Here is a 24,331-nt window from a genome sequence, read left to right as displayed (position 1 = left end):
CAAAAGTTGATGATTAAAAATTGAGTTCTTTCAGTCCATACTTTTTACACCTGGACTGGCTAAAAAAGTTTTGGTTTTATAGTGGTTACATAGTTACATTTACTTGTAAAAAGTTTTACTATTTCCTCTAGCGGATTGTTTCTAACTCTTTTTTCCTCTTCCAGGTGGATCTCAATTGGAATTCTGTCCTTCAGATCATTGAAAAGGTAGCTTAGGGATTTTTTTCTGTTTTTTTGTATTTATGGGTATAGAAAAACCAAAATTACAGTCATACTCACACTCTGGTATGTGGTCAGGTGTTTATGTTAGAAAACTTCCTTATTACTATAACTTTATTCTCATAATTTGGGAAGACCTTGGTGTTTGCCTTTCTATAGTATTGTTTTTCTGGTTAGGAATATCAGGGAAAAATGGACAGGCTCTGGAAAAATCAGTGTTTCTTCCCTGGCGGGTAACAAAGGGAGAGCTAAAAATACGTTTTATTATCTTTAAAACTAAAGCTACAGGTTTCTGTTCTTTTCCTAGTTTTTCTTCTATAGACATGGATTGAATGGTTCTAGCTTTAGCTAGAACACGTCAGGAAAGTTTGTCCTACTCTGGAATACTATACAGGCAAATTAAAATCTTCTAGCCTTTGTCTGATTGCCACTTAACTATATAAGGAAATTAGTGATAAGAATAACGAAAAGAAATCAAGGAACATAAATAATTTAGAAATTTTAAAAAATGCCTTAAGTATTCTTTGCTTATGAAGATGTAAATGATGTAACTGACACTTTTCCAACCATAGAAATGTTATGGCTAGCTACCTAAAATTCTTTTTTTTTAACATTTTTGTGATTATTTTTTAATTTTACATAGGTAACTCTTTAATGTGAAAGTTTCTTTTTTTTCTATCTTTTAAAATTATGGTAAAAAAATGCATTAACATAAAATTTGCCATCTTAACCATTTCTAACTGTAGAGTTCAGTAGTGTTAGGTATATTCACCTTATTGTGCTACCAATCTCCAGAACTTTTTCTTCCTGCAAAACTGAAACTCTTTACCCATTAAATAACAACTGCCTGTTTCCCCAATAGTTTATTTTTACAAAATAAATACAGACTACTAATTTACTATTTTTCAAAGAGAAGTATTATTCATTAGGCACACAATTTGCATTAGTTTATCTAGTACCTTCTCTCCCTGTAGGCTGACTTTGTGAAAAGTCACATTATCAGAAAGCTTCTTGAGAAGTCTAGAACCAGAGCAAAGGCAATTAATAATTTGATAAGAGAAGACTGATATATCCATTTCCACCTTAGGAATGTCCCTGCTGGGTAGTTCAGATACGCCTGTTTGGAGGACTGTCCTCGTCCTGGGCAGTGTTTGGAAGTTCATAGCTGGTGTTTGCCCCCTGTGCTTCCGTGACTAACTAGCCTCCTCACCCGCTTAAAGCTGATCAGATTTTGTAAATATGTTAAAACATCGAGGAGTTGAAAATGATGTCTTGATAACCTGAGAGACATTTTATTCAGAAGTTTGTTCTCTGGATTCTGTAGCATTCTATAAAATAGTTTGGTTTGGGGCCAGCCCCATGGCTGAGAGGTTAAGTTCACGCACTCTGCTTCGGCGGCTTAGGGTTTCACCAGTTTGGATCCTGGGCGCAGACCTAGCACCACTCATCAGGCTATGCTGAGGCAGCGTCCCACATGCTACCACTGGAAGGACCTACAACTGAAATATACAACTATGTATGGGGGGCTTTGAGGAGAAGGAAAAAAATAAATAAAAATAAGAAAAAACCTTTTAAAAAAATAATTTGGTTTATTTGGTAAACTACATTAGCAAAGCCAAATTATAGCCATCTAAATTCTAGTTTTTCTTGTCTTTATGCAACCTCATACTTTTTGAACAGAGTCCCTAAGTCAGCTTCTTTAAAAACAAACCCGAATTTTGTAACCAGAAAAGCACCTTAGGGATTTTCTAGGTTAATCTTCATTTTTCAAATTAGGAAATAGGCCCAGTTTGGTTAAGAGATTTGTCCAAGGTCATAAAACCAGAATAGTGGTAAAGCTTGGGCTAAAATAAAAGCTCTGGTTACTAACAGTTTTTTAAATAAAAGGATAAGGATTTTTCAGGCACTACCCAATCCACACTTGGATTTTTTTTTTCCAGATTGCTTTGAAATGAACCAAGTTGCAAATTCCTTTCTTCTCAGCCCTTAAAGCAAAAGAAGCTCTGGGAACATGGATCAACATACTTTTGGGGGTGGATTTACAAGTTTTTTTCTTGCTTCCCTCCCCCATGAAAATAAATCAGTTACTCTCAGATGTCTGGCTCCAGTAACTATTTCAGAGAATTTGGAGAAGTAATAATAAGTCCCATTGTTCATATTGAAGTGATTTACCACTAGTAAATAGTAACTGTTCTTTAATTTTAGCAAATTAATGAACAAAAATTTAATATCTATAGAGCATATTTAAATCTGTCTTCAAAGTCCATCCATTCATTATTCATTGAACATATCTGCAGTGTTGATAGCAGGTATCAAAGAAGTTTTAAGACAGTCTCTGCTCTCAAGGAACTTACAATCTCATTGGAAACAAGACATACACAGATGAAACATTATAAATAATAATACAATTCAGTAAGTGCTTTAGAAATTCGAAGAAAAACAGTGATGAGTGTGGGCTGAAGTAGTTGGGGATACTTCGTAAACAGGTGGGCTTTGTACTGATTATCAAAGAATGGATGGGATTTTGATAAGTAAAGAAGAGGGAGAGTATTTATGGTTGGGAAGATGGCATGAGCAAAGTGTGGAAGTGTATGTCAGCAAGGCTTAGTGGGGAACAGGGAGGATACCAGCCTTCTTAAAACCTTAGGTGGAGGAGTGGGGGGTAGTGTTGGGGTCATGATGATGAAGGGAGGTAATATGGTATAAGTAATATTTTAGGCAGATATACTTTTTGATCTTGCTTCTAATATTTGCTTTAATTTTATGGTTTTAGGCATGTTCTAGTTCAGATAAACATGCTTTAGTAACTCCTTGGCTAAAAGGAGATATCCTTGGAGAGGAATTGGTAACCTTGGCAGAGCATCTGTGTAATAAGCACTTGGAATCCAAAGGATCTTCTGAATCTTACTTCTCAGAAAGATGGACTCTTCTAAGCTTGGTATTATCCCAACATGTTAAAGATGGTAGGCAAAAACGGGGCTTTTGTTTTTGAGTAGGGAATATTCCTTTCACTTTTTGGGATGATTCCATGCTGCTCATTTTGCATATTATTGGTTGAGAATAACAAGACTTAGTTTATTCAAATGTCTTAATTTTGTAAGCACCCTAAATGTTTATTAATCTTTGCAGAATGACTTGGAAGGCATTTAATATTTTTAGTTTTATATTCTAAATGTTTTACGTTTAGTGAAGCTGTTCCCTCTAATTTTGTAGAACGTTGCCTTTGTACTTAATTTAAAACTGCTTTTTTCTATGAGTGCCTTTATATGTGAGAGAACAAATTGATTTGTTGGTATAGTTTTCTTTTGTCTAATACATAAACATTTTTTTTAAACACATGGAAAGACTCAAGTGGTTGTTAACCCAAAGTAAGGTATTCAGCAATGCACTGTTAATATTTTTTATTTTTTGTCTGTGTGAACTTTTTTTCTCTAGATTACTTGATTGGAGAAGTATATGTTGAAAGAATTATTGTTAAACTTCATGAAACTTTATCCAAAACAGAGACATTGACAGAAGCTGAAAATAATGACTCATCAGTGTCTTTTATCTGTGATGTGGCCTATAACTATTTCAGCTCAGCAAAAGGATGCTTGCTAATGCCATCATCTGAAGATTTATTATTAACTCTCTTTCAGTTATGTGCTCAGAGCAAAGAAAAAACACATTTGCCAGGTAATAGCCTACTGCTCAAATGTTTTGTTGGGAGTCTCCGGCTCTGACCTGCATAGTGTAAGTGCCCAGGTTTTATTAATTGAATCATAATGTGTTTTGAAAGTTGAAAGCATTTTGAGTAAAAGCCTACAAACCTTAAATACTTTCAGCTTTAGAAGTCAAGTTAAAGATGTACGTAGACATTATGTCTAAAGTTCTTACTTCATATTAAAGAAACAGTTTTGGAAGAGACCATGATAGATGAGTTAGAATCTTACCCTCTTCACTCAGTAGCTCTGGCATTTGCTTAATTTCTTGATGCCTCACTTTCTGCATTCATAAAGGGGGATATTAATATCTCCTCTTATAGTTAAAAATGTTCAGTCTTGGTGTATATCAAAATGAAATTTTGATTGGCTGTTTAAGGACTATATGCTTGCCTTATATGTTAATTCAGACTCATTTATGAAAGCAATATAAAAAATACTATTGATAAGAGAGCCTTCCTCCCCATCACTTTCTTTAACACTAACTACTGTATTTGGAAAAGATATAATATTTTTCACATCTCCAAAAGGACAACTCTCTTGTAAGTTCAGAGCAGGAAAAAAGCTAACTTTAAAATCTTACCAGTTTTACATTTATATGGCATGAGCTAGCTTGTATTATTGCATATTTATGACATAGTTATTTTGTTTTGGCAATTGAATAGTAATTTTATGTTTTCTTTTTCTAGTGGTACCTTAAAAATCTCAGATCTGCAATGAGTTCTTTCATTTTGTACTAATTATAGTTGTTTCAGAGGGGTTACAAATTACTGTTGACATCTTGATTTTAGACTTTCTTATCTGTAAACTGAAAAATACTTGGCTCTCGGGTGTGAATTTATTGGTCCATCAAACTGGCAGTATATATAAACAGAGTACCTTCCTACATTTGTCTGCTCTGTGGCTGAAGAACCAAGTTCAATCTTCATCTTTAGATATCAAAAGGTAAGCTTTTTATGCTCAGTTGCACGGTATCTCTTTAAGATTTGATCACTGTCGTGAAATAAGATTCCATGATTAGTGTGAGTGCCTATGAAAAATGACTTGTTACATAAGAAATCTACCAATTCTAAGAGAAGATCCAAACAGATTTTTCTGAAAGGATTTTGTTTTAATCATCCACTTAGACTCGCTTAATTGAAGAATGTCTTGTTATAGCATATCTGCTAGACTCCTAATTTATGGTCAGTGATGTGATGGTGGCGCTACCTTGTGTCTTAGGCTGATGTGGATTGTCAGTGTAACCTCTCATGGCCACCACACATAGTGATTGTATTTTCTGGGGTTCTGGTAACCACTGTTTTAAGGTGTGGAATGGAAAATATATTTCATATCTCATACCTAAATCCATATGTAAAAGTGAAAACTAGAAGAATGCATCCAGGGGCTATTTGGATTGGGCCAAATCTTTTTCTGGTCATCCTGTTATTTTCATGGAATAAGGTAACTATATTTGAGAAATATCTGATCGGAAATAGGTCAGGTTCCCTTCATTCTGAGATAGAAGCAGCACTCAGTTTCAAATCATAAATGTTGGATTAAATCCCCAATTTGACTGTGTGAATGTTGGTGGGGTGAGTAGAGGGGTCACTTTATTTTTATTTGTCTTTTTGTTCAGGTAAGCTATTAACTGTTCACAGTATTTAATGTGTACCAAGGTCTTCAAGTTAGTCATAGCATAACTACAACAGTTATGTTTTCGCATTATTTTCAGTCTTCAAGTCCTCTTGTCTACTGTTGATGACTTGCTAAATGCACTTGTGGAGAGTGAAGATACCTATCTTCTGGGAGTTTATATTGGAAGTGTAATGCCAAACAACAGTGAGTGGGAAAAGATGAGACAGTCTCTTCCTATACAGGTATCTTTGAGATTAGAGAGTGCTTATCTCATTCTGAAGTTTGGATTGAATGCAAGGTTAAATGTTTTAATTTTATTCTGGGGAAGAAAAAAAGGTAAATGAAGTCAGTATCATTTTATTCTGGGGAAGGGAAAAAGATAAATGAAATGAGTATCTTTTGTTTTATTCTGGGGAAGAAATGAAATGAAATTAGTATCTTACTTTGCCTCTTTGTCTCTGAATGCCCATGTATTGGATGTTTGCTGTTTGCAAGACAGCAGTTGCCACTGGCAGTTGGCATGGTACAAGGTGAATAAGACCAAGTTCTGTCCTGAAGGAGTCTTAAGAAAATACACATGTTGATAATTTCCTTTAGTAGAAACCAAACTTCTAGGCTTCTGTGGTTTGACTAATAAACTAGTAACAACTTCATTTTTGATGTTACTCTAGTAACATTTTGAAGATAATCTAATAACTTCATTTTTATACAGTCTTAATTGCATAGGTAGTAAATAATTTAGAATATCTAATGCGTTTGTGTATAATTTAATGTATTCTTTTTACAGTGGTTGCATAGACCTCTTTTAGAAGGAAGATTGAGTTTGAATTATGAGTGTTTCAAAACAGATTTTAAAGAACAAGATACAAAGAAACTTCCCAGCCATTTGTGTACTTCAGCATTATTGAGCAAAATGATATTAGTTGCCCTGAAAAAGGAAATAGTCCTAGAAAATAATGAGCTAGAGAAAATAAGTAAGTATATATGAGCATTCAGATATAATATAAATATAAATTTTGAAATAATTTTAATTCTGAAATAATTTTGTACACTGCAATTTAAATCTTTAAAGAATCAAAGATCTTCGGCTCCTGTTAACTATTTTAGTGATGAGAAACTTGAGGTTACTTAAGTGCTGAGTGTTAAATTGCAAATCAGGTGGAAACAGATTGAAATCTTGCTGTAATCTTGTTAGCTGTAGAGCAGAATTTGGTATAAGATCAATATTGGCATGACATCAATATAAGCAGATCCTATGGCACGTAACCCTAAAGAAAATGATTGAGTCTGGTGTTTCATCAAGGATTCTGAATTTTCAGTTAAGTTTTGAACCACTACACCTTGTACTCATAGGGCCATAGTATTTTTCCTGGCAAGTGGAGGTTGAGATGTTGAATCTCAAGAAGATTTAGGATTTCTGAGAATTCCTCCGTTTCAGGAAATAGTGTAGAATTGTAAGTAGCAGGGTGACCTGTACAAAATGGTATTAAAGGTAGAGGATTTGTATAATTCCTGTGTCAGTCTTGTTTGTAACACGTCAGCTGTAACACAGTCACTAGTAGAGGACAAGATATGCCCTGTGGAAGAGAGCTGGAACACCTCTTTTGGTTAGCCAGCTCCATAAGCAGTTAAGAGCAAGGACATTAGCCTACAGTTTACATTGCTCACAGAGTGACTCTGTCCAGAAACAAAACTGGAAATTAGAGTAATATTTTTTGTAATTATTTTTGTTACTTGTGTTACTAATTACACACTGACAACATTATGTATTTAATCTTATCACAACCCTATGGGTTAGATATTATTATTGTTGTTTATCTTATCTTGACTTGATTAGAGTTATTTAGCTTGTAAGGGATAGGATTAGATTTTGAACCAGGTCTCAAGTTTTCTGACTCCAAAATCCATACATGGCTTTATGAAAGAGAGGTATGGCTAATTATGTATTAAAAACCTGTGATATGCCAGGTTTTGTGACAGATGTTGGTTATTTAATTCTCATAACAGTCTCGAGAGGTGGATTGTAGTATCCTAGTTGATAACTAAGTATACAGCTCATTTGCATCCAGACCAGACTGTCACCGAGACCCTGTTTACTGTATCATGCTGTCTCCCATTTCTTAACACATTGGCTTGAACTTCTCATCTCACCTCTTGGGTCCGTTGTTTGTTTATCCTGTATGCAACTTACCACTTGTGGCAAAAATAGTAGGAAGATTCCTCTAGTATCTCTGGTAACGTAGGTCCCTGTCACATTCTTAACTAATCAGAAAAGGGACCAAGTAAGATTTGGGAGAAGAGTGGTATTTTATCAGAAAAATTTTCTCAGTTTGCACTATCATTGAACGTCTCAAAGCAGATTTGAAATCGGTTAATAGATATTTTGAGATTAGTGGGCATAGTAGTGTTAGAAAATGGGGCATAGCCGTGCAAATGATGGAAAGGTCTATTCACACACACACTTGATAACATGTTGTCCTTTCTGTTAGTTGCAGAACTGCTGTATTCACTGCAGTGGTGTGAAGAATTAGACAATCCACCTATTTTTCTAACTGGATTTTGTGAAATGCTTCAAAAAATGAATATTACGTATGATAACTTATGTGGTCTTGGTAATACTTCTGGCCTTTTGCAGCTGTTATTTAACAGGTGAGAATCCTTTCAATTTCCATTTTTTTAGTGACTGTTTTACTAGTTTATGGCTTTGTTTCAGTAAAATGTAAGCCCACTTCATGCTCATCTTTCAATCAGAGGGTTTGATCTAAATTAATCCCAATTGTTAATGATAAATACTTTGTGGAAACTAAGTACTTGATTTACTCTTCTGGGGAGATATTTGGACTTTGCCTGTGTTATTAAATCCATAAATTCATTCAAGGGACAGATGTTGATGAAAGAAATAGAAACCTGTAGAAGTTGTTTTAATTTGTCATCTGTGAGCCATCCTCTCACTACTCTCAAATTTAAGCTTTTACCTAGCTTGTTGTTACAGGTGTGTCTTAATATTATAACCACAAAACTCTCCCCCAAGATGAGGAAGTCAGTAGGGAAACAGAGTCATAGAGGTTATAGCAGTTAGAAGTCAACTTGTTAAAATTACTGTGTTGCACTGCATTCTCTTTAAGAGTTTTTCACTTGCCGATAGTATTTTGAGTATGCTTTGCAGTATCAGAGGCCCCAGGCTGAACAGGTCTTCCTCTTCAGTTCTACTCCACGTGCTCAAAACTCAGAACTTTCTTCAGCAGATGTCAATACCTCTTTGGTTCCTCAATTTAAACCAGCCCAGGTGTCCTCTGGGATATGTCCTTTTCCCAGCTGTAGCCCCAGGTCCTCAATCCTAATTTTTAAAGTCATCTCCGCTATTGCGACTTGAGGGCCTTTGGGATTGTCTGGGGGTGAGAGTTCAGTACCAGTTGTGAAAAAGTTTCAGAAGCCTAAGCTCCCAGTCCTTTTGATAATGACAGTTGTTTCAGTGCAAAAGTCGTTTGTGAACTGATACCCTCAGAAGGTGATTTATTTACTTCTGTAGAAGGAATCCAGGTAAACAGTTACCTTACAATCGTAAGTACATTTTCAAAATGGAATTTTTTTTCCCTTTTTTAGGTCCAGGGAAAATGGCACCCTATGGTCTCTTATTATTGCTAAGTTGATCCTTTCCCGAAGCGTTTCATCTGATGAAGTAAAACGGCATTATAGGAGAAAAGAATGGTATTCTTATTTAAAATGTTTTTATTTTGTAATTTATTGTAATTGGTCACCTTGGCAACCCCCAACTAACAAAAAATTTCTAATAAATGAAGAAAACAGCGTTTAGGAAATGAAGAAATTAGATTAAAGGAAATGAGAATTAAAGACTTTAAAACAATTTCAGTTGTTTTAAGTTTGGGACACACCTTTTATAATAAGCACTTTTGACTTTATAACATTTTGTTTTGGAATTTTATACTTGTTTTAAACAATTAGCATTTCATAGACACATTCTTTTTTCCCCTGAAATCTTTTTTTTTCGCCCTCCCTAACATCCTTCTTCCATCACTTTATTTGCTATGGAAGTGATAGGAAAAGTTACTTACTTTTCTCTTAAATAAGGATCATCCCTTTGAAGTATATTCTAGAAATGCAATAAATGTGTTCTTAAGACAAAGAAATAGATTATGGGATTGGACATCCTAGAGATCTACTAGAATTGATCGTACTAGAGAAGCTGGGCATTCAAATTAAACACTTAGCTGAAATTTACCGAGAGGCATTTTGAACTTACTTATTTACCAAGAAGAATTGTGAAGTGATGATATGTGTATGTTCTCATACAGTAGAATTGTAAACTAAATTTCGATTATTTTAGTCTTATTTACAAATTTTTAAAACATTATTTTGAGGTAATTATAGATTCATATGCAATTATAAGAAATAATACAAAGAGATTCCATATATCCTTCATTCTCTTTCCTCTGGTGGTACCATTTTGCGTAACTTTGGTACAGTTTCACAACCAAGAAAATGGCATTGATACAATCCAACGACCAAGTTTACATGCACTCATTTGTGTGTGTGTTCTGTGTAGATCACATGTGTGACCACCACCACCACAGTCTAAGCTACAGGATAGAGGATGTCTTGTGTTACCCTGTTATAGCTACAGCCACCTCCCTTCCTCCCATTCTCCTCATCTCTGGCAACTAGTAATCTGTTCTCCCTCCATATACTTATATCATTTAGGAATGTTATATAAATGGAATCGTACAGCATATGACCTTTTGATATTGTTTTTTTTATTCAGCATAATTAAATTTTTTTCTGATTATAAAAATAATAGAGAATTAAAGAACCATTAGAAATAATTACTAATGAGATGGATATATACTTGACATACAAAAAGCAATAACTTTCTTATTTACTAGTAATAATCAATTAAAAAATGGCATAGGAAAAAAGAGATTCTATTCACAATGACAACAAAACTGTAAATACCTAGAAATAAATATAACACAAAATTATAATTATAAAAGTTTAGTAAAGATCACAAAAGGTGGGAAGATAATTGTAAAATGGTTGTATGAATCGATAATTTCAATGCAATCTCAGTCAAAATTTTAGCAACTTTTTTTGAGAAACTGTTTTAATCATCATATGCATTTGAAGGAAAAAATGCTCGAAAATAGCTGGGAGATTTCTGAAAGAGAAAATCGAAAAGGACTTGCTTTGCCAATACAGTAATTAAGCAGTATGAAATTGGTGAGTAGACAACCAGTAGATCAGATACAGAGTCCAGAAACTAATCCACACATATATGAGATTTTAGTTTTTGATACAGGTGGCCTTTCAGATCAGTGAGGTGAGTCAGTAATAAATGATATTAGAAAATTGGATATGTGTTTGAAAAAAATAGCAAGACCGCTCCTTTACATTATACATAAAAATAAAGTTGAGATGAAAACTAATTATAAAGAACAGAGCTATAAAAGTATTACGGGAGAAGAAGAGAGCTTGTATCGTCTTGGCATGGGGAAGATCTTAAGCAAAGCGCAAAACCCAGAATCCTTAAAAGAAATGATAGATATTTCATTTTGTAAAAATGGAAACTTCTAGCAACTTAGGTGCCCATCAGCAGATGATTGGATACACAAAAATGTGGTATATAATACAATGGAATATTATTCAGACTTGGAAAGAAATTCTGTCGTGCTTCAATGTGGATGAGCCTTGAGGACATTGCTAAGTGAAATAAACCAGTTACCAAAAGACAAATACATTATGATTCTTCTTATATGAGGTACCTAGAACAGTCAAATTCATAGAGATAGAAAATAGAATGGTGGGTTGCCAGGAGCTGAGGGGAGAGGACATGGGGAGTTCTTGTTTAATGGGTAGAGTTTCAGTTTTGTGAGATGAAAAGAGTCCTGGAAATTGGCTGCAAAATAATGTGATTGTACTTAACAATACTGAACTGTACACTTAAAAATAGTTAATGTGGTAAATTTTATTACATATATTTTACCACAATTAAAAACTTTTTAAAAAAGAAAGAAGACTTTTGTATGACAAAAGTACAATAAACAAAGGTTAAAGGACAGGTGACGAAGTGGGAGAAAACATTTGCAAATTAACAAAGAATTAATATCCATGATATATAAATAGCTACTATTAATTAGTAAAACTATTCAAATTGAAAAATGTGTCAAGGACTTGAACAGGTAATTCATAGATAAAATGTAGTCCCCCCTTATTTGTAGGGGATACATTCCAAGACCCCTAGAGAATGCCTGAAACCATGGATAGTACTGAACCCCATATATACTATGTTTTTTCCTATACATACATACCTGTGATAAAGTTTAATTTATAAACTATGCACAGTAAGAGATTAACAACTAATAATACAATAGAACAATTATAATGATATACTTAATAAAAGTTACCATAGATAACAGCAACCTCAGCATATAATTTTTTTCCCTTTCCTTATTAAGTCAAGAACTTTAAACTTTTCACTTAAAGGAAGGGTTATATGGCTTCTCTTTGGCATATCCAAATTGCCAGCATCACTACTCTTGTGCTTTGGAGCCATTATTAAGAAAAATAAGGGTTACGTGCACACAAGCACTGCAATACTGTGACAGTCGATCTGATAACAGAGACGGCTACTAAGTGACTACTGGTGACCCATTGTGGATACACTGGACAAAGGGATGATTCATGTCCAGGGTGGGATGGAGCTGAATGGCATAAAATTTCATCATGCTATTCAGAACAGCACACAATTTAAAATTTATGAATTGTTCATTTCTGGAATTTTCCATCTTTTTCCATTTTTCCATGGATGGAATTTTTCCATCCATATTTTCAGACCAGAACTGACTGGGTGATTGGAACCACAGAAAGTGAAACCATGGATCAGGGGGAGCTACTGTAATTTATTTATGAAATATGAAATATGAAAGGATATGCCTTACTAATATTAATGACAAATAAAGATGAAAAGAAACACATTTTGTTTTTTTGCTGAGGAAGATTTGCCCTGAGCTAACTAACGTCTGTTGCTAATCTTCTTTTTTTTGCTTGAGGACACTTAGCCCTGAGCTACCATCTATGCCAGTCTTTCTCTATTTTGTATGTGAGTCGCTGTCACAGCATGGCTGACAGGTGGTGTAGGTCTGCACCTGTGATCCGAACCCGTAAACCTGGGCTGCTGAAGCAGAATGCATTGAACTTAACCACTACACCATGGGGCTGGCCCCCAAAAGAAGCACATTTTGTGCGCCACGTTGCCAGGAATTAAAAAGATTCATTAAATGTTCAACAAAACAGTCACACTTCTACACTTTTGGTGAGAGTGTAAATTGATTACACTTTTTGGAAAGCAATTTGAAATTACCAAAATATGATACATTCACATCCTTTGATCTTGCAATTCTACCTGTAGGAATCTAACCTAAAGAGGTATTTGCACATATTCAGAATGCTATCTGCCCAAGGACATTTATTGCATCATTACTTATAAGAGCAAAAATTGGGTGAAAATCCCTAAATGTTCACTAATAGGAAAATAGTTAAATTATGATAGTGTGGGATATTTTTGTTTTTTAAGAAATTTACTTATGTAGCTTTAAAACAAGAATAATTTATATCCATATGTTCTGACATGGAAAGATCTACAAAGTGTATGAATGGCAAATAATTCAACAGTATGTTTAGTGTGATCTCATTATGTAAATAAAACCCAACTATATATATGCACAAATATGAATTATCAGTTCATAGAAAGGACACGCAACTAGTACGGTTTAAATTGAATCATTTGACTCTTAGAGCATGATCATGTATTGTCTGTATAATTTTAAAATTATACATAGGGGAAAAATTATATATGCTTATATTAAAAATTAGAAACATAAAAAACAAGAAAGCAGCAGCAAAAAATAATTATCCACAATTTCATCATTCAGAATCAGCAAATGTCAATCTCTTTTCATAGTTTCTTTTATTTTTTTTCTGTACAATTATTTTATATAGTGGAATTATTAGTCTTTTTGAATAGTCTGAATAAGAGGAATTTTCTGAAATAACTGCATATTTAGGATAAATATAATTCATACTTTTTCTTTAAACAGTTTTTTTCCACTAACAGAAGGTAATATGCATACCATTCAAAGTCTCTGTCCGTTTTTGTCAAAAGAAGACAAGAAAGAATTCATTGCTCAATGTATACCTGCCCTTTTGGCCTGGACTAAGGAAGATCTTTGCAGTACTAATGGTTAGTTGCTTGATAATAAATATTTCATTAATTATTGCTTAAGATAAAAGAAGTGTTTCTTAATATCTAAACCCAGCCTAGCAGAGATAAATTGAATTATAACTGATTTATTCCTAGTTTATATTTTTGCTACATAACAAATTGAGAGTCAATAGCATGAGTGTCATTGGAGAGTGGGTATTATCATTTTGCAGTACAGAAATGCTACAGCCTTAAGGGAAGATTTACAATCACAAGTACCCTCTAATCATTTCTTTTCCTTCTATAGCGTTTTTAGCTGTGCCTCATTTCTCCCTCATCAACCAATGGTTGAACATATAAAGGCAAAAGAGGGAATACCTTTTGTTATATTTTAAACTTTTTGGATACTCTGCACTCTATTACTTCATTTGTTTATAACTTAATAAACACTTATGGAGGGCTGGCTATGTTCCTTTTGTAGAGAAAACAGACATAAAGTTATATTATGTGATAACTGATGTAGCAAAAAGATGTCCTATGTGTGAAAGTGACAGAAAAGGAGTTGTCCACTCTGCTTTGAGGTGTCAATGGCAATTTCACAAAGAGAAACATTTCAACTGAGTGATGAAGGATAGTTTTGATATGAACATAGTTGGGGAAGAGCAGTGCAGGTACACAAAAACGTAAGAGTGTAGATGGTTCAGTTTGGCAATTAAGGTAGAAGGTTGGGAACAAAGGGTGTTAGGATACACAAGAAGATGGATTTTGAGAACTGGCCAGGCACACATCATAAATGCCTGATTTTGTAGGTTAAGGAGTTTAGACTTTAAACGGTAAGCAGAAAGGAGCTATTGGCCCACATTAAGTAGGAGAGTAGTAAGACTATCACATTTACGTTAGAAAGATTGTTTAGACAGCTGTCTGATGGGTGGGTGTGAGAGAGAGAGAATGGGGGTAGAAGACCAGATAGGAAGCTATTAGAATAGTCCTAATGAGAGAGAAAGAGAGCTTAAATCAAGGCATAGATGGAACAGAGGACATGGAAATGAAAGAGATTAAGGAAATAGAATTGATGGGGCTCTGTGTTTGTATTTCTGGATAGGGTAGATGAAAGTACCATTAGACCTTATAGAAAACCCTATGGCAGACTTGAGGATTGGGAGGAGGATGGGGAAGAAGTATACAGGGATCTGATGTTAAGTTTTAGACACATTAGGTTAAGGTGGCTATGGAATACATATTCAAATGGAGATTTTTGGTAAGCAATAGGCTATTGACTGGGTGGGAATACTACTTTTGAAGTCCACATCATGTGGGTGGTAGTAGTATAATCTATAAATGAGGATGAGCTTATCTAGGGAGAGTGAATGGAATACCAAGGGAACACCAGTACATAGGTTTAAGGGGTATGTGGGTGAAGGGAGACTTGAGAATAAGGACTAAAGATAAAGAAAAGAGCAGAGGAGGAATTTTAGGTAATATTCATCACCTGTGTTAAATGCCACAGAAAGTTAAATAAAATTAGGGACTGAAAAGTGTCCATTGACTTTGGTGTTGTTGGAATGAATAGTGGTGAGAAAATTGAGGCAGATAGTCTGTTCTAGGTGTTTGGTGAAAAGGAATATAGAAAGAGGGTGAAAGCTGGAGATGAATACAAGGTCAGAGTTTGGGAAATATATGTTGTGAGGAGAAGGGGGAATAGAAGATAGAGACAGGAAAGAATAGATGATAGTTCCAAGTGAGAAGATGGGAGCGGAGGGCACATAGGGTGGGATCTAAAGCATAGTTACAAGATAGGACCCTTATGTAGGTGGAGTGACTGTCTTCTGAGACCTGGAAAGGGGAAATGGAGGATGGATGTAGGTGTGGATGTGGAGGGGGTTGGGAACTTTGTGTGTTCTTAATAAGCGCCATGTCTCTTCAGGCTAGGTCAGTGAATGAGTGGAAGCTGGATTGTAGATTTTAAGAATGGTAGTGAAAATTTGAAATAGCAGAAGAATAAGATGCCCATCAAAACATTAATCAGAAAGAATTGCCACATGGCACCAAGGGCCAACCAATATCACAAATTTTCATGGCATTAAGCTTTATGGTTGAATTCACCTACGGAGGTAGACTGTGGGATTAGGTTAGGATTTGCTGTTGCGGGATGGGGATGCAGTTGAACTGACTGTACATAGAGGAAAGGAGTGTCTAAAGGGAATGTAGGTGATTTCTCTAACTCGTTATAACTGAAGGATGGCAGAAAGGAAGAAGGGGCAGGAGATAGGGCTGCGGTGTCACACAGCTGTGTGCTGCTCACCCAGACCAGAAAGACCAGAAGGTGCACAGCTGTGCGGAACCCCAACAGAAGGAGGATTGTGTTTTAGATTTGACAGTCAATTTTATTCTTCCAGCCAAAGTGATGAAACAGAATTAGCTAACAAATACTTTTTAGTTGTTAGAAAATCAGTTATTTCTGATTACATTTGAGCCTCTTCTGTTTGCAAGGAAGGTTGAATACACTATACATTTTTTTTTTTCTTTCTTTCTTCCTTGGTTCCCTTTTGCCTACAGGATGAAAACCTAAGTCCTTAGTTTGGCCTGTTAGACGTTTTACCGTCTTACTGCAACTGATCTCTTGAGTTTTACCTCTTTTGCTTCCACCCTGGACCCTGGCGATGCTACAGTCTCATGATTTTTGAATAGTCTATGCTTTTTTACAACTTGGTGCCTTAGCGCTCCATGGAGTGCTCCTTTGCTAGTCTTGTAGACTCTTACTTATCTTTTGACGAATCGTGGTTCAAACACTAATTTTGGGAAGCCTTTATTGCCTCAATCTAGATGGAGATAGTTGTTTCCTGTTTTGGGCTCCCAATCTTTGTCCATATGATATTCTAATTTGTTTTTGAGGCTGCCAGTACTGCTGGATGAGTCCCTTTAGGGACTAAATTTTGTTCAGCTTTCTCTCCCCAGCATCTAGCAGTGTAACTTGTATTCATTCATTTATTCTTTCTTCCTTTAATCGGTCAAAATAAATGTCTCTGCACAGGCATTGTGCTAGGGGACGTATAGACTGGTAAGACAGACAGACAAGGTTCCTGCTCTCATGGAGCTTACTTTCTAATTGAGGAGATAATAATAAATAAGTAAACGAATATTAGTGCTATAACAGCAACAAACAAATGATATTTGAGAGTAGAGAAATGCAGAGGGGCATACTTTATATACTTGGGCATTTCATAGAGTGGCAGCAATATTTAAGCTGAGAGTTGAAGGATAAGAAGGATCCAGGGATTCTAAAGTGTGAGAACCCCATAAGAGCTTTCCAGACATAGTAGATGCTTATTGAGTGAATGTGCAAATTATGGAACACTGTGTTCTCTTTTTCATCCGTATTTAACTTTGTACTGTAGCTATGGGTTTTTTGTTTTTATTTGGGAGGTGAGTAGCTGAGTAAGTCCTATACTTAAGAAACCAAAATGAAAAACAGCATAGGTTGGTTTAAAGGACAGTATCATTCACTCCCTCCACCCTTCTCTTTTTTGTGCTAGGTGCTGGGTATGGAGACAGGGTCTGCCCTGTGGAGCTTACAAGCTCCTTGGTTGACTCTTTCATATAAACCCTTTTTAAAGTTCTAAACCTGAGCATTTCTCAAGGCAGTTTCTGACCTATCTCAAAGTAGACTTTTTTGTAGTAGCAATACAATTAAAACAAAATTTTTAATTTTCATTTTGAATTTTACTTTAGGAGGTTTTGGACATCTTGCCATTTTCAATTCTTGTCTGCAAACCAGAAGCATAGATGATGAAGAACTATTACATGGTATATTAAAAATTCTAATATCCTGGAAGAAAGATCATGAAGATATTTTTCTTTTCAGTTGGTAGGTGATACTTTATAGTATGTTTTCCCCCCATATACAATGTGGAGCCAGACTGTGTATCTTAGAGTCACAGTTTTGTAGAGTAAAAGGATGTCAGACATTTAAGTCAGTCTTTTATAAGTATATAAGATTTAAAATAGAATATTTTCAAATTGAATGTCTGTGTAATTATTTAATGCTTTTCTTGTTTTGTTTTGTGTTTGTCTTTATCGTAGTAATCTATCAGAAGTAAGTCCAGAGATACTGGGTGTAAATATAGAAATAATCCGGTTCCTCTCCCTGTTTCTGAAATACTGCTCGTCTCCTTTAGCAGAGAGTGAGTGGGACTTCATCATGTGCTCCATGTTGGCTTGGCTGGAGGTAAATGGACTTGATGTGTCATCACCTCTTGACATCACCTCTTGAGTCTTTGTGTGTATCTCTATGCCAGAACTGTTTACTCATCTTATCCTTGCAGTAATGATTGTGATTATAATTAGCTCCTTTGCAAACATTTAAACACTTTGTAGATGTACTTCACCAGCTACTATTTGACAGAACAGTAAAATGATAGAGATTTAATGTCTACCAGTATCATTTAGTGATGAAACCTCCTAACTGCTATTAAAACGTTCTCTCCATTAGCTCATTCTATTATAATATAATATTTGTAGCACAGCCCTTTCAGGTTTTATCTTTTTGTGAAAGTTTTTTGATCTTTTTGATTTGAATTAAATTATTCTTAAAATGTATTATGTCAGTATTGCCAGAATAATGTGTTAGAGATCAAGCAAATGCAGAGGAAATTAGTGTTCTTTTTATGACCCAAAGCAACCAGATGTGTAAGAGTTGTGGGCTTTGACACAGCAAGTCACTCAGGGTTGAACTGGTCTGAATCTCCACTTTGCTTGCTGTTAGCTGTGTGGCTTAGGGTTTCAAACTTGACTAATTGAGCTTCAGTTTCCTTATTTTAAAAGAACTTAATAATGCCCAATTAGTAGGGCTCCTGAGAGGATTATAGATGTCTTCAATGTATGTCACCTGATAAATCGCAATTGATACTGTTTTCTTTCATAGTTTTAGAAATAAAACAGAGTATTTCAGAATAAATGGGTTGATTCTGATTCCTAGTATTTAATTTTGAAAAAAAGTTATTTGCATACTAAAATATGTAAATGTCTCCTGAGACTATACACTTCAACTGCTTTTTGTTTTAAGTTTAGAGGAATGAAAGGGACTTCTTTTTATTGCCTTACTTGGTGGTGTTCTGGTAGAAATGTGCTTACCTGTTTCATTTTCGTCCCTTCAGACAACAAGCGAGAATCAAGCGCTGTATTCGGTTCCACTTGTACAACTGTTCGCCTGTGTCAGCTGTGATCTGGCCTGCGAGCTCAGTGCTTTTTTTGATTCCACAACTCTGGATACCACTGGCAACCTTCCTGTAAATCTAATCAGTGAATGGAAAGAATTTTTTTCCCAAGGCATCCACAGTTTGCTTTTACCTCTTTTGGTAAATGTTACAGGCAAGTGAAAAAGGGAGTAATATTGAGATTCATTAAAAATGACTTGTTGAAAAATTCAAAACAAAAACTTTGGATTTTTAAGTCAAACAATACAAAATAGTAAAAGAAAAGAGCCAGAGAGAAAGCTTGGCATCTCAGAAGCATCATATATGCTTCCACTTTACAGACAAGAATTGAAAAAATGGTAAGGTATTCAAAGATCATTGCAAATTAAAGTAATAACAATTCATGTAACATGAATTGATTATTTATAACTCAAAATCTCTCTTTCTTTTTTTAAGGATGAGATAATAGAAGTCGTTAAACAATTGAGGTTATCTGAAATATATATTCAGTTCATATTTCTAGTTAGAACTGCTCTAACGTTTGTCATGTTTTTATTTTATTTTCTTCAATAATATTTGATTGTCTGTGAATCACCCAAGCTGTATTACTCATTTTCTTTTGGGCTTTGCATGTTTCTTCCCTTTTTGTCATCAGGAGAAAGCAAAGATACATCTGAAACATCCTTTCACAATGCAATGCTGAAGCCCATGTGTGAAACATTAACTTATATCCCAAAGGATCAGCTGTTGAGTCACAAACTCCCTGCAAGATTGGTTGCTGGTCAGAAAACAAACTTGCCAGAATATCTGCAGACTTTGTTAAATACGTTGGTGCCATTACTCCTTTTCAGAGCTCGGCCTGTGCAAATTGCTGTTTATCATATGCTATACAAGTAAGAATTCTTCCAACTGAATCAATGTGATGGTGGTCTAAAAAAATAGAATATATGTGTAGTTTTAACTCTTCGTTGTTAAAAAAAAAAGTCAAAGTAAAAAACCAAAAATCAAAAAAAGTAAACTTGACCATGGATTTCAATAACAGGGTTGCCAAATTTTTAACCTTTGGGGTCACTGTTCTGCATACAAAGTTTACATTTAGGTGGTCCTGGCCATATGCAGTTATGTCAGCAACAATCCATTAAAAAATATGCTCATTACAGAATAAGGATTGGTCTTTCTGCTCTTAACCGTGATTCAATAATGAACATTTAATATAAAATAATTTAAAGTAATATTCTAATTTCCAGGTTGATGCCTGAATTACCACAGTATGATCAGGATAATCTAAAGTCATACGGAGATGAAGAAGAAGAACCAGCCCTGTAAGTTTTTAAAATTTGTTTTATTAAATTCTCATAATCCATCTCACTTATAATGACTTTAGAAGACAAGGCAACATAAAAACTCTAAATTCAGAGTTTATATTCATTCAACAGATCTTTTAAAATTATCTGTGAGATAAAAATGAAATCTAGAGTTTGTCCAAAAAGATTATTCTCTCTTAATTGTTCCTAAATCATATTTTCCATTTGCTACTATTTAGTAAAACTTTCTTTGTCCACATGGTAGCTGTAGAAAAAGTAGATCAAATCAAATATCTATTGAGTACCCACTTTGTGCAAAGTATTAGTTAAATGCAGAGGGGAGAATAGAGTGTTTAGTAAACGTTCTTTTTCTTAAGGAGCTTGCAATCTGATACAGACAATATTACCCTGTAATAGAAGACAGTGGATGACAAGTGCTAAGAAAAAGGGTAGATAGCATGTTATGGGGGCACACTGCTGTGCACCAGGCAGGGAGGACTTTCTCTTGAGGAAAAGACATTCATGCTGGACCTTTAGGGTTAGGTAGCATTTCACCAGGCAGGGAAGACAGTAAAAGTTAAGGGAACACCATGTGCAAAGGCATGGGGGCAGGAATGTTCAGGATGTGCTTGGGGAAGTTGAGTAGTCACCTCTTAACATATTTTTTTATTGTCTATATGTTCTTCCACTGGAATGTAAGCTCTGTGAAGAAAGGAATTTTTGTCTCTTGTTCTCAACTATACTCACAGCACCCAGGGTGGTTCCTGGCCTAAGGCAGACACATGAGTAGTGCTCATTTGTTGAATAAGAGAATAAATGAACAAATATGTGTGAAGTAGGTGGGAAGGGTACAGTGGAAGATAAAGCTGGGAGGGTACTTAAGATAATGAAGGCCTTACAAATGACTTCCTTTTAGGGTTTAGGGCATCATTTGGTAAAAGATGGGATACCGCCAGCTGATTGTGGCAATAGTATGAAGCATAAATTGTACAAAGAAGCAAGCAGAGGTAGAGACCGTTCTAAAAGTTATAATGGTGCATGGAGGGCAGAGTGGAAAGTGGAGAGAGATCTGACCTAGTATTTGTAAGATCTAGTGACTGTTGGTATGGGATAGAGAGGGGTTGGTAGGTGAGATGGTGGTGTTGAAGGTAAAAACCTAAGGGCAGAAGCTGGAATAACACTATGTTTATGGGCCCAGAGAGGGACGTGACAAGGGAGGAAAGATCACAGAGGTGAAGGGAGAGCACCAAGGAGTGTCCTAGAGAACAGAATTTGACAGATTTATGCAAGTATTTCACTTTTTGAGAATCTCTTAAGTTCACCTTAAAGTGTTGATGAGTGCAATAGTTTAGTAAACAGGAAATTTAACTTACGCTGTCATGAATTAATGCAAATGTTAAATTTGCTTTCCTGAAAAGACAGTCTTATGATCTCTTTACCCGTCACCAGATGATAAAGGACCTGGTAGGACTTGGTACCCCTCATCATTCCCGACTGGCTGAGGGGCTCTAGACCAATTGTTTAGCTTCTCTGAGTGTGTGATATTTTTCCATAGATATTTTCTTTCCTTTAAGTGCTAACTTCTAGAGTCTATATTCTTAAAGCATATTATGTATATTTAGTATATATAAATATAAAACCTATATCCAAAATCTTTTTGTTATATATTATATACTTTTTAATATTTATATTTTATATATTCATAAATATAAAAATATATACCTATACAATACATATTTTATGTATATTATATATATTTATATAACATTTTATGTCTTAGAGATTCTATAATTGCCATTATTTGAAATTAGGAGTTAGAATCGAATCTATAAAGGGGGACTTTTAAAATGGTTTTTGGAAAATAGAGAAAGATTTTTCTTAAATGCTTGAAGTTTATACATGCTATCAATTTGTTAAGGGATGAGTTATGAAGAAAATTGTGGTGTTTAATCGTTGATTCTCAGGTCACCACCGGCAGCACTGATGTCTCTTCTTAGCACGCAAGAGGACTTACTAGAAAATGTTTTGGGGTGTATTCCCGTTGGACAGATAGTTACTATTAAGCCACTGAGTGAAGACTTCTGTTATGTTCTGGGATACCTCCTCACTTGGAAATTAATACTTACTTTCTTCAAAGCCGCTTCATCTCAGGTAAATAAATATGTGACAGCTTTTGACAGTTCTGTCATATATGTGTTTTTCTATTAGTATCCTAAACCCCTTCTTTTCCCCTCCTTTTGAGAAAAAAGAGAAAAGCCTCACATTTTAATCTAATCTTATCTGGCTAACTTCAAACGTTTTGCTAAATTTAGTTCTGTCCTTTCTTCCTCACTCTCACAGCTATTTACATGCACACACATTTTTGCACAAGTATTAATCTTTGGAATGTGCCTGGATTAATTTTTTTCTGATCGTAGCCACCAAGTCCTTTTATCGCAAGAATCAAGATTTGTAGTACACGATTTGTACTACCGTAATATAATTTCAAAAAAAATGGATTTTGCTATTTTTTTTCTTTGGTCAACTTCTGACTGTTATGGGAGATTTCAGTTAATACATCATTGAAAATTTACCTTATTTGAAAATCAGTATTTAGAGAAAGATCTGTGAAAGATTACCTGTGTAATTCACACTATTATCTCTAAATGTTGAAAATATCCTATAATAATAATTTTGTCTCAATTATTCTAGCAGCCACTAGATGTCTCTGTTGTCTCATGTTTAGGAAGAAAGATGTTAGTGTCCAGGAAGGAAGCTAGAAAAATCTACTCCAGTTTTTTTTTCTTCTTTTAGGCAGGTCCCCACTTAAAAAATTTCAATCAAACTTTGAATCATTTTAATAAAGTCTGTGGCTTCTTAGAGTTAGTTTCTCACTTGGTATTTAAAGTGTGACTAAATATCATGGCATTCATTTCCAGGTGTGATTTTTCCAGAATTCTTAAACTCTAATTTATCTCATTGCTAATAACCCATACCTTGGTACAAATATATCAGTGTATGCATTTTTGCATTTTTATATAAAGGGGAAAATCAAATCACAGAGGCAACATTGATTTAGCTGTTTCAAGAGTGTTGAGCTTTTATGTTCGTTTCCTTTTTTTTTTCCTTTCCTGAGGAAGATTAGCCCTGAGCTAACATCTGCTGCCAATCCTCCTCTTTTTTGCTGAGGAAGACTGGCCCTGAGCTCACATCCATGCCCATCTTCCTCTACTTTCTATGTGGGACGCCTTCCACAGCATGGCTTGACAAGTGGTGCATAGGTTTGCACCTGGGATCTGAACTGGCGAACCCCGGGCCGCCGAAGCAGAAGGTGCGAACTTGACTGCTGTGCCACCAGGCCAGCCCCAATGTTCGTTTCTTAAAATATTGTTGATATCTGAAAAATTGCAGGAAATTGAGGCATCCATTATGTATGAGAATTTTGTTCTTGTCATCTTATATTCAGAAATTAGGAAAATGGCCATGCATCACCTTTATTAAACTAGAGTGAGGGAGGGGCTTGCAAAGAATTATACAGCAGTGTTTATTGAGGCTGTCAATTGAACTGAGCTATGGACTTGTAAATCAAAATAACCCACTAAATAACACTAATTAGATGAATCCTGAAACAGAATTTCTTAAAAAAACTTTAATCAGTCCTAAATCTAGATTATTTTAACTTTCTTTTGAAAAAAACTCCTGGTGAATCAGATGGAACTGTGTGTGTTTGTGTTGTAGCTTTTTGTTCGTGCCATCGAGTCGATTCCGACTCCTAGTGACCCTGTGTACAGCAGAGTGGAGTCCTGCCTAGTTGTTTTGTGCCATCCTCTCACCTTCCAGCACTGTATCAGACAATGCTCCGCTGCTATTCAGAGTTTTCATGGCCAGTACTTTTGGAAGTGGGTGGCCAGGTCCTTCTTCTTAGTTTGTCTTAGTCTGGAAGCTCTGCTAAAACCTGTCCCTCCTGGGTGACCCTCCTGGTGTTTGAAATCCTAGTGGCAGAGCTTTCAGCAACACGCAGCTGCCACAGTCTGACAACCAACAGACAGATGGTGTGGTTCCCCGACTGGGAAGTGAATGTGGGCTGCCGCAATGAAAGTGTCAA

The 24,331-nt window shown here is 35.3% G+C and overlaps 1 protein-coding gene across 1 annotated transcript in view; it reads left to right on the top strand.

Annotated features, from left to right (window-relative positions):
- LTN1 (listerin E3 ubiquitin protein ligase 1) overlaps window positions 1-24,331 on the top strand; it is a 53,886-nt gene that overhangs the window by 20,899 nt on the left and 8,656 nt on the right. Inside the window, exons 11-25 of the mRNA XM_014866315.3 lie at window positions 165-206; window positions 2,992-3,181; window positions 3,654-3,893; window positions 4,711-4,864; window positions 5,634-5,778; window positions 6,324-6,510; window positions 8,026-8,185; window positions 9,140-9,244; window positions 13,648-13,790; window positions 17,481-17,616; window positions 17,832-17,976; window positions 18,905-19,118; window positions 19,599-19,836; window positions 20,191-20,265; window positions 22,212-22,398. Coding sequence (XP_014721801.1) covers window positions 165-206; window positions 2,992-3,181; window positions 3,654-3,893; window positions 4,711-4,864; window positions 5,634-5,778; window positions 6,324-6,510; window positions 8,026-8,185; window positions 9,140-9,244; window positions 13,648-13,790; window positions 17,481-17,616; window positions 17,832-17,976; window positions 18,905-19,118; window positions 19,599-19,836; window positions 20,191-20,265; window positions 22,212-22,398 — 2,361 coding nt within the window. The remainder of the gene's footprint in view (window positions 1-164; window positions 207-2,991; window positions 3,182-3,653; window positions 3,894-4,710; window positions 4,865-5,633; window positions 5,779-6,323; window positions 6,511-8,025; window positions 8,186-9,139; window positions 9,245-13,647; window positions 13,791-17,480; window positions 17,617-17,831; window positions 17,977-18,904; window positions 19,119-19,598; window positions 19,837-20,190; window positions 20,266-22,211; window positions 22,399-24,331) is intronic.

Source organism: Equus asinus, chromosome 18, assembly GCF_041296235.1.
Source record: "Equus asinus isolate D_3611 breed Donkey chromosome 18, EquAss-T2T_v2, whole genome shotgun sequence".
In the NCBI taxonomy this organism is placed as follows: Eukaryota; Metazoa; Chordata; class Mammalia; order Perissodactyla; family Equidae; genus Equus; species Equus asinus.
Note: the sequence above shows the minus strand (reverse complement) of the source record. Positions and strands in the feature narration are given on the sequence as shown.